The sequence below is a fragment of the Protopterus annectens genome, chromosome 2.part0, assembly GCF_019279795.1.
Source record: "Protopterus annectens isolate FY-2018-M chromosome 2.part0, PAN1.0, whole genome shotgun sequence".
Classification (NCBI taxonomy): Eukaryota; Metazoa; Chordata; order Ceratodontiformes; family Protopteridae; genus Protopterus; species Protopterus annectens.
Window position 1 is genome coordinate 100,028,806 of NC_056728.1, and position 10,873 is coordinate 100,039,678.

At 37.3% G+C, this 10,873-nt stretch overlaps 1 protein-coding gene across 1 annotated transcript in view; it reads right to left on the reverse strand.

Moving 5' to 3' along the window:
* Positions 1-10,292, reverse strand: part of ASB18 (ankyrin repeat and SOCS box containing 18) — a 332,696-nt gene extending 322,404 nt beyond the window's left edge. Inside the window, exon 1 of the mRNA XM_044060586.1 lies at positions 9,996-10,292. Within this exon, the coding sequence (XP_043916521.1) occupies positions 9,996-10,215 (220 nt within the window). The 5' untranslated portion in view covers positions 10,216-10,292. The remainder of the gene's footprint in view (positions 1-9,995) is intronic.
* Between the last annotated feature and the right edge of the window lie 581 nt (positions 10,293-10,873).

A 10,873-nucleotide genomic window follows, 5' to 3' on the forward strand; every position in this document is an offset into this window, starting at 1 on the left:
ACTACTCCAAATCCCTACCCTAACAACACACCACTAGAAACTGCCACCCATCTCAACTACCACTTTATTGACTCCATTTGCAAACTAACCCACATAGACCTTAACACTTATCACCCTCCCCCAATATAACAACAAATCCCCCTTTTCACTGGAACCAGTCTCTACCAATTACATAAAATCACTCCTCTATAAATTAAAACCCTCCTCTCCCTCTACCAATAACTTACCCCCCATTTTTATTTCTCGCCACTGACCCTATAGCCTATCTAATTTCTATACTAATCAAAAGATCTAATCAAGAATCCACAGTCCTTGACATCTGGAAATCATTCTACACTATACCTCTACACAAAGGTGGAAACTCCTCTGAACGTCCAACTTCAGACCCACAGCTATTCTTTCCCAAATCTTTGAAAAATGTATACACATTCAGCTTCTCAACTATCTTATCCAAGAAAACCTTCTGACAAATATCCAGCACAACTTTTGACCAAACCACAGCACTTCTACTGACCTTATATCTTTTACTCATACTGTAGCTGAAGCTGAAGACAATAACCAAAGTGTCTCTTCTCTGTTCCTAGACCTCTCGAAAGCCTTCAATACAGTATCACACACTAAGCTTCTAATAAAATTATGTGATCTCAACATCTCTTCTTCCACTTTTGAATGATTCACCGGCTATCTCTCCAACAGGCTTCAGTCCATCACATGGCACACCAGCTGCTCTCCCTTTCTACCCATCCAAACAGTAGTCCCCCAGGGCTCAATTATTGGACCCCTACTTTTCAACATTTTCACTAACAACCTACACACATCCTGCAGCCACTCTTCTCTTATTCAATATGCTGATGACTCTACTCTTATCTCCTCCACCAATATATCTCAACTTCACACACTTACCCAAAAATCATTCCTCTCTGTTGAAAGACGGCTGACAGAAAACTAGCTCATCTTAAACCCAATGGAAACCAAACTTCTCTTTCTTCCAAAATCACTCACTCACAACAAATTCACCTTTAACATCTCATCACTTAATAACACAATCATTAAAGTAGAATCCCACACAAAGCTCCTAGGTACCATAATTGATAATCAATTAAAATTTGACTAACGCATTCAACACTCTATCAAAAAAAAACTCACCAAAAATTGGCCCTATGAACAAAAAATTCCTTACTTTAGACTCTAAATGATCTCTGGCTCAGGCATTCCTCCTATCCAGCCTACTCTATGCATCTGCAATTCTAATAATCTTACAATCCACTCTAATTGCCAAGCTCGAACAAACATATAACAAAATTTCAAGATTCACCACCAGTCACCCCACTGTCTTGCACTAAAGAGGCTACAGTGGCTAGAATTCCCCCAATCAACAGCTACTTTCACAGCTACATATGACACCAGTCTGTACTCAACAAACCCTCTGCTTGCCCTTCCATCTCTTCTCTAGTGTCCTTTTACATTCCAAATCGTTCTCTCTGAAGCTCTGACCAACATCTCCTAGATATTTAATGCCCCCCCCCCAAAAAAAAACATTGGCAAACTTTTATCCAAATACTCTGTATCTCAAGTCTGGAACATCTCTCTTTTAAGGTAAGAAACATCACACAAATAAGTTAATTCAAAAAAGGGCTAAAAAACTCCCTATTCATGTATCTGCCCCTGCCAGGACCCTACATAAACCCCCTTTACTTCTAATTACAATCTCTTTCTATTTTTTTTCTCAGCTATATCACTTCTGTACTACAAGTAATATCTCACTCACTTCTACAATCCATGTAAAAATTTGTTTCTATTTTGTATTTCTTCTAGATTATGTTAGCAACATTCTCTTAAATATGTTTCAATTGTTCTAATCGTTGTATCTACCATACTAGTGTAACAACCTCTGCCACATCTCTGTTTTCATCATGTGACCATACTAATATTATTTATTTTTTTATCGTAACTAATTGCTATGATTGTACTGGAGCTCTTCTCCTTGGATCTCCATTGCAAATGGGCTCCTGGCTCAGTTGGACTAACCCAGTTAACAAATGTCAAATAAATAAAAATATAAATAAAATGGGCAGTGTTGTATAATGCGCACATAGCGGTGGTTCACTTCTCTACAGCCCTTGGGGATCATGTACGTTTTAACAAATGCTGTAGCATAATGTTGAGGAACTGGTGTAAGATACATGAAACTGACACCTGCAAACTTCCTATTGTGTCCCCCAGAGATTGCAGAAAGGTCTCTGTAGCTAGGATGGTAATAGTTACTCATACTTTTGTGTCCACTAGGATAAGTTGTCTACGCATTTCCTTTGACTGTCCATATGGGTAACACAGTTTGACAAACTCTTGTAGGTATCTCTGTTTGCATACATGTGGTTTATGATCTGCTGGTCTATCTCCATTGGTATGGAGGGCTATGGAGCACAGCATCATAGGCACTGACTCTGAGACTGGCCACTAGTGGGATGCTCTGCCATAGCTTCTGCTGTTGCAAACATTCCAGTGTCCTGGATACCAGTAATTCCTGGAATTCAGAATAAGACAATGCTGTGGACCAGTGCACCTGTATTATACATTTCCAAATTGCTCAGCCATGTTTGATGGCATCATTTATTTATTTATTTACTTACTTATTATTAAATTTGTTAATCAGGTAAGTGAACTGGTATAAAAACATAGTTACTTACAATGGCTTAATTTACAAACACAGTTCTCTAAACATATAGAGGAGAGAAGTGCCTAATATTCATAGTTCCGTAGATGTCCAAACTTATAAATTTGAGAAGTACAATTTATGTGAGACTTATATCAAATGATAGATTTATTTTAACTGAGAGTTTTTACATATTAGCAGTAGAAATAAGAAGATGCCTAGCTAAATTACATAAGTTTTGTGACAGATTACGGACAAAGAACATACTAAATTATTAGTAAACTTTTCATTTAGTGGTAAATTAATGTCTTTGGTGTGGCCTCCACATAATTTATGTTACAAAATATGAAAATCGGATCAATGCATTACCTCCTTGTGCGTGGAGTACCTAGCTCAGAGGCCTTGCTATAGAGGTTGAAGGGGGCAGTCACCCTATGCTTTAGGTGTTAGTGGGTGCAGTTGAGAGATGCCGATTTACTGGTATTACAGTATTTGCATTTGTTTCTGTAGCAGCATTTCTGAATGTTGGTACAGAAATGAATGTCGACACTGTTTATCTGTCAGGATGGAAGGGCTTCAGCACTTCATATGGTGTATAAGTTGTAGCAAACAGTTTACTACAAATGTAACAAGTGGTTTGATAGAGTTTTTTAAAATTAGAGCAAGTTTATTTTTATTTATTTATCTATGTTTTCTGCATAGAAGATATTTTTTTTCTATTTGGGGAGCAGATTAGAGCAGGAAGAATGGATATGGCTTGTACGTGCATCCCCCAAGATGAGGGTGTTGATGCTGTCCGTAGTTTCTTGGTGAATAGGAAGCTTTTTAATAATTCTATTATTTCTTTAATTTGCAGGTTTTTAGATATTATTTTGGAAAATAATTTTTTCTTGTTTAACAACAGATATTATAAGCAAAAACGTGGTTGCTATGGTTCCCCAGCAGCACCTGCATACTCACCAACTTAGTTATGGTGTGGTGGGAGTTTGAATTTATTCCCATTTTGAAGCAGAAATTTAACATTACTTTTTCTGTAGATACATTGTGATTTAATTTTATTATTGAGGAAGTTGTGATACTGTGCAAACTTTCCTTTGTTATGCTAATTCTTTATCCGATGTTGGATTAGCTGTTAATTTTTTAGACATTCACATTTGGTGGGACACTGTGGATGAAAGATTTCATAGTAGGATCCATAGAAAAGAGACTTTTACTAATGGATACTTGCATAATTCCAGTGGGCATCCCAAGCATGTTATGAAAAATGTCCCTAGAGGACAATACATTAGAGCCAGTCGAATGACCACTAGGGAGCATGATTTGATACAGGAATTTCATTTTATTGCTTCTTTGTTTGCACAGCGGGTTTATGAAGAAAAGTTATTAATAGACATTGGTAATGAGGTTTTTGATAAATGTTCCACACATTTTCCTCCCATTCTTGATCGATCAATCATCAGGAATAATATTGCCAAAACTTGGTCACACAACAACACCAGTTGTGACTATTTTTGTTCTCTTGAGATGAGTAGTGATAGTAATAGGATTAAGGTCATTTTAGAGAACAACTGGAAAGTTATTCAGGGAAATCCTGATGTCATCCAGGTTGTTGGACCTAAACCTAGGTTTGTGTTTCGTAAGAACAACACCCTTAAAAGAATTTTGGCATGTCATTTTCCAGATGACACTGTTATTTATTTCTGAAGGTCCTTACATCAATATTATAACATCAGAAAGATTATAGAAGTTCCTGGTTTTTTGATTGCAACATTTCGTTGGCTTGTTTACATTGGCATGTGTTCTGTTTGTCCTGCCAACATCGGACCCTAACAATGCTTTATATAAACATTCTGTAACATGCTCAGGTTTTAAGAAATTTGTGTTTTCTGTTTTAGAGATCTGTAAATCTGATAGTTAGATTAAAATCTGATTTATTACCAGGACTTAATAAAGCTATTAATTTAAAATGTTTTTTAAAATATCGTAAATTGATTGTTCCTAAAAGTATTGATTTAGGGTGCTTATTTAATGTTTAACTATCATTTTTTAATTTTGCATTTTAATGAATTTGATAATTGAGTTAATTAGTTATTTATTGGTTGGTGTATTTAAACCACTTGTACCTGCATTTGTTGTTTTCTGATGAAGTTGTGTGTGGGCGAAATATTGACTTGTGATTACTGAAGATTTTCTCTCTGGTGTTCACTTCTGCCATCACCTAGTTTGTTTCTTGGATATGGCTTGTTACTTCAGCAAACTCAAGAAATTACCTCTTTATTTTCCTCTTCATCTTGAATTTCAGGGCACAGATTAATTAAGAACTGAATCTTTTTTTCCTACTCGGATTATAGAGTTGAGGGAGCCAAATTATTGAACGAAAATAGGCACTAGGTGAACCAGCTATGTCTCTGACCTAGCCAGTATGTTTGAAGCCATTACATTCATTTATTTTAGCTATGTGACGCTGATTTTTTTAAACAATTTTATGTCATTGATATTTCTAATATCCTGAGATAGTTCAGTCCAGTATGCAGGTACAATTTTAGAAAAGGCCTTTTACAACTGAGTCTAAATGTTGGCCCGATTAACCAGAATTCATCATTGTTTTGTAATTTTCTCTATAAACAGTTTTTTAATGGAGGGCAGTATCTGTTGTTGATTTTTTGTAGGTTAAAGTGTCCAATAAGAGTGTAACACTTGATTGTACCAGAAGTTATTTACAAATTGGCATAGGGGTACATGGATGATCTCGTTGATTTGACAGATGTAGAAATCTAAATATTTTATTTTCTCTGGTATGGATTAATGGTTCTGTGAGGGTAGTAATTTAACTATGGGAAGGCTGTGTTCTAATCAGGGTAGTGCATTGGTAGTGATAGCTTCCCTGGATCCTATGATGAGTTAGTGACGTAGTCAGTAAAAGACGTTAAACTGGAAAAGACTTTGTTTACCAGAAATGTAGATGTCAATGTAGTAAAAGACCAAGGTTTCATCTGTGGTATGGTGTTGGGTATGGCCTACGCGACACAACTGGCATTTGTTTTTGTGATGGTCTTAGCCTTTTTTAGTTACTATGGGGTGGCAACTAGCATAATGTTAATTTTCACAGGATTTATATCTAGTTTATTGGTTGTTAAGCAATTCCAGATTAGTTTAAATTCTGTTTGTAGTTCTCTGGTTAATATGTTTAATGACTTGGCAGATTTTTATGATCACTATGTCACCTGCATATATAATACAGTTTACCTGAAGGAGATTCCATGGTAGATTATTAGTGGGCGAGGAAAATAACAGAGGTCCTTATACTGAATCCTGAGGAAGTCCTGTATGTATAATTCTACAAAGAACCATTACTAGCTCATCTAACGTCCTGTGCAGTTTCCCAAACTGGCACCCCCCCAACCTTGACTTAAGGAGCATAAAAAGCTCTTATATGTAAGAGTCAGATTGCTACAATTTACCACACACATAATATTTCAGTATTTCAGCTATAACCTCCACTACAGTTTTAACCATTCATTTCTGAAGCCCAGATCATCTCCCAGCATCAAAAATTAATTCCAGTTCTACACTCTTACGCCACCTGCCGACTGTACCACCTAACAGCTTGCATATGGGGCAGCAGCTGTCCCCTCAAACCTGCTCTAGCTATGGCATTGCCACTACATCCTTAATGCATTTTACTACCCTTGTCTGTGAAAGTTCATTCTGTGAGGTAGTTTTTAAAAATGATGTTTGGCTACTGGAGAAACTAGTGCTGGATAGCTTCTCAAGTAACAGGTTATGATAAACTGTCTCAAAGTCACGTTTCATGTCCAAAGATATAACACTGATCTACAGGCCACTGTCCATACTATCATATGTTTGATTTACTAGCAAATAAATTGCAGTCCAATTGTTATATTTTAGTCTGAAGCCACATTGTATTGCCTGCCATTCAGTGTGTTCTGTTTAGCGATATAATCCATAATCTGGTTACAGATACATTTCTGCAGAATCCTGGCAAGAGGGCACATATTAGTAATTCACATGTTGTCTGACATGGTGCTGGCTGATGACTTTTTAGGTAAAGGAGGGATAGGAGCATGCTTACAACTGTGGAATATGCAGCTGGTTGTAAGTGACAGTTTATATATAAATGGCAAGGGCTTTCATTCAATATGCAGTTGGTTGTAAGTAACATGTTATATATAATGGGCAGGGGCTTTGAATCACTTTCTGCTAGTACGAGTTTGATGTGGATGGCACGGATGTGGCATTTGTATCTGCAGTCATCATTTTGTCCAGGGTCTTCTTACCCTTCACTACAGTAATTTGTTTAAAGTAAAATAGTGGATAATAAAGGTATTTATGCAAATGAACTGATGTCTGTGAAGTTAGTGTTGTTGGGAATGTTGGTGGGGTAACTAGAATGTGATGAGGCAATATTTTGGTTAATACTTTTTATGATGGCAATATTAACTGAGCTATTATTTGTATGTTTGCTGTTCCTCATTTATATCAGGATCCTAATTTCCATATCATTATGTGGTCATTTGCATGCACCACACACTGTGCTATTTTTATCTTAATGCAGCCACGATACTTGTGTCTCTGAATGACCTCCTCCCCACAAGTTGCTCTTCCAATGCTAAATTTCACAAATGCATTGTCTGTTATTCCCCAAAATTAGACTTTTTGCAAATGTATCATCAGAGGCAAATTGCCCAACAGCACACTTGTGGCATGTATAGGGAAAAAACACTAAATTAGTTTCCATTATTCATGAAGATAGCACACAGATGCATAAGTGTGGGTTGTGCATTGTCTGCAGTATGCCACTGGGGACTACTGCAACTCACAGAAATGAACCGTGGTAGCACCCATGGGCATATACTCACATTCATAATGTGCACAGGTGTGGCTGGTATGGTAATGCCTTCTAGGAGGTTATGTGCTTGGGAATGGGAGGTGGCACCATGTAGTCTGACAGCACTATGCAGTGCTACTGAGTGAGGCTTATTGTACAGTATATGCCTTATTAAGTAGCTATAACAGCTGTTGGTAAGGCATGCTATACATCAGCTAAATGCTTTGCTCAATAGCACTGTATGCCCCCACAGATTAAATGAATGAGTGTGATAATGAATAGGTCACTGAAATGAGAGTGGCACTAGGAATATTACCATAGTAAGGCGGTGCGGAGATAGGTTGCTATGCATTTTTCCATTGGCTCAAGCTAAACAGCATTGTAGTATAGGGGTGGGGCAAGGTAGTGTGGTAGCAGGTTTATTTGCACCATAGGAACTCCATTGCCAGTAAAGAATTTCCTTCTTGGGTATGTGTGTTTGCTTTTCTCACACTGATAATGCTGCTTAGCATAGTATGCTGAACAACATGCTGCAATGGGAGGGAGATTGCTGCACTGTGAAGCACTAAACTGTTTTACAGTCTGCCAGTCTTGTCAATTAGCTTAGCAACTCTGGGAAAGGTGCAGTGGTGCAGCAGTAGCATTGCCGCCTCACAACAAGAGGTTCTCCAATTTGATTCTCGGCTGGGATGCCTTCTGTGCAGAGTCTGCATGTTCTCCCTGCATTTGTATGGGTTTTCTTCTGGGGCTCCAGTTTCCTCCCACATTAGAAAGACATGCATCTGGATAGTTTCTTCCAGGGCCTATACTTGAAAATTGGCATTGTTCCAAGTTGGACTTTCCCAGTTAACAAATGTTAAATAAATAGATAAAACTCTGGGACAAGCTAGGACCACACAAGTGCTGCCTTGGTGAAAGGCACATGATTGGGGTGGGGTGAGGGTTCATTAACTAAGAAGGATAGGTGGTTAGTTTCCAGCAGAGCAGAATTGTGCAAGACATTCCACACAATATTGCTATGTTGTGCAAACAGATAGTGCTAAATACTTAGAATAGGGTCTGTAAACTATTCTGTGATGTACAAAGCCCTCCTGCACAGTAGAACTGGGATTTTCTAAATAGGGAACAAAGTGTTTTAGACTTACTTTTTTTGTACATGGGTGCCTAAGTGTTTTGGCAAGTCAGATTTTGTCATATCAGAGCCATGTCAGATGCAAATCACCTGCAATGGAGAAATAAATCCATCTAATCTGTAGTATGGAAGTGAGATAATTACCACTTGCATAGATATCGAACTCTTGAAATAATTTACTCCCCGTACCTTTTAAACGCTTAGTACAGCAATCATTGAAAGCCAAAAATAATGGGGGTTAAAGCCCAAAAATAGTGACACATCTTAAAAATTGTTATTATAAAATTAGAAAGTTGCTAGAGTAACAGGTTATGTACAAACATGCATTTTCTGAAGAATATGAAGACTGAAACTCAGATATCCATTAATATTTCATGACTTCAGTCCTCAGTGGTTTGCCAGAAAACAAGTTTTATGGAGAACAAACGAACAATATGAGGTAAACATCTGGACATTTTGTGATATTCTGAAAAGTTTTGTGGCATTCCCATCTACAATCCACAAATATATTGCAAACCATAATGAATACTGGAAGCTAACAAGTTAACAAGCTGTTTCAAGTGGTCCACAGGTGCAAGGTTTGACTCCCTAAGCTTCCATTACCTAATTTTGTGACTGAGCACATCATTTAACCAGACACCCTTCCTGGCTAAGTCTGGAAAAGAGAGATCAGTGCTCTACCCTGAAAAACAAACAAACATAAATAAATTGTTTGTGTCTTTCAGCTTTTCCCGGTTAGGGGTCGCCACGGCGGAACTCCGGTCCGCTAATGATTGGCAGTAGATTTTTTACGTGCCGAGTTTGCCAGCCCTGATGCACAACCTTCAGTGAAGGTACGTCCATTCACGCATGTCTCCACACAGAAGACGCTCTAGCTGAGAATTGAATGGCACATCTTGCTGTGAGGCAATAACGCTACCGCAGCACCACCACCGCAATATAAATAAACAAATAAATAGCATTAAATGATTCATCTAGGATTTGAACCCAGGTTCTTCAGCATGCCAAAATAACATTTCAAAGGCCTTGGGTTTAGCTCTAAAATAAAAAAAAAATTAATGTGTAATGCCTTTTTCTCACTAGTGGCAGTGTGTATGCTGTATTATTTGCATATTTTACTCATGTGCATTCACATGAACTCTCATGTATTGTAACTGCCACTTTTTAAGGTCAAATCCATAATAAAAGAATCACAGATGGCACTGAGAAGAATGAGAGAAGTGTTAGCAGTTTTTAAGTTTTAATTTTTTAACATAAACATCTTAACAGGCCCATGCTGTTAACCTAGTTATGCACAATTAAAAAAAAAATGTTACAAGCAGTTTTATAAAGTAACTAATGTAAATGTTTGGTTTGTTTACCTACTAGCACCAAGGGGTGTAACTGAACAGAGGGGTCCTTCATCCAGTCGTCATTTGAAAGTTCAATGGTAGCATTAACATGCTTTATTCCATCACAGAGCATGTGTACAGTTCCATCAACATCGTCTACTTCCAGAGCCGATTTTAATTTCTTGACAAATTTTGACTCTAGGGGATAGTCAGGAATATGATCAAGGCCACAGCTCTTTGCTCTTAGCATTTTAAAGTATAAGGAAGTCTTTTAGAAAGAAAACATTTACAGAAAACAAATAAAATGTAGAGTAGAAATGGCTGCATCCTCCAAGAGTCTTGATGACCTAATTTCTATAGATAGGACGTAGCAGAAGAAATCTCAAGTTACAGTTGCTAAGGTTTTAGCAGAAGGAGCAAGGGAAGTACAAATTATCATAGCTTTCTGTTCACATGTGTTAACAGAATGAAGGCTTAGACTGAAAGCATGGTGGTAAAGAACTTGCATCTTACACATTTCCCATACAGTATATATATATATATATATATATATATATATATATTACAGCCACATGGCAGAGACACAGATTCAGCAAAGCAGCTATGCTTTGCTAGATAATAATAAACAAACAGTTTACTCTGATAATGCCATGGAATACAAATTCAACATATCAGCTGCACTCTTTGCAATGTAATATCTCAACCATTTATGAAGTGGGCATGCTTTATTAAATAAACTTTATTCTGAAGGAAGCAGCACCATTTTTAGGGTTACCACCTGTCCCACTTTGCGAGGGAGAGTTCCTCTTTGGGCAGTTGTGTCCTGCAAAAAAACTAAAAAATGACAATTGTCCTAAAATTTTATGGCAAAAAATATTTCATACATTTTTTAATAGTTGAATAAAACT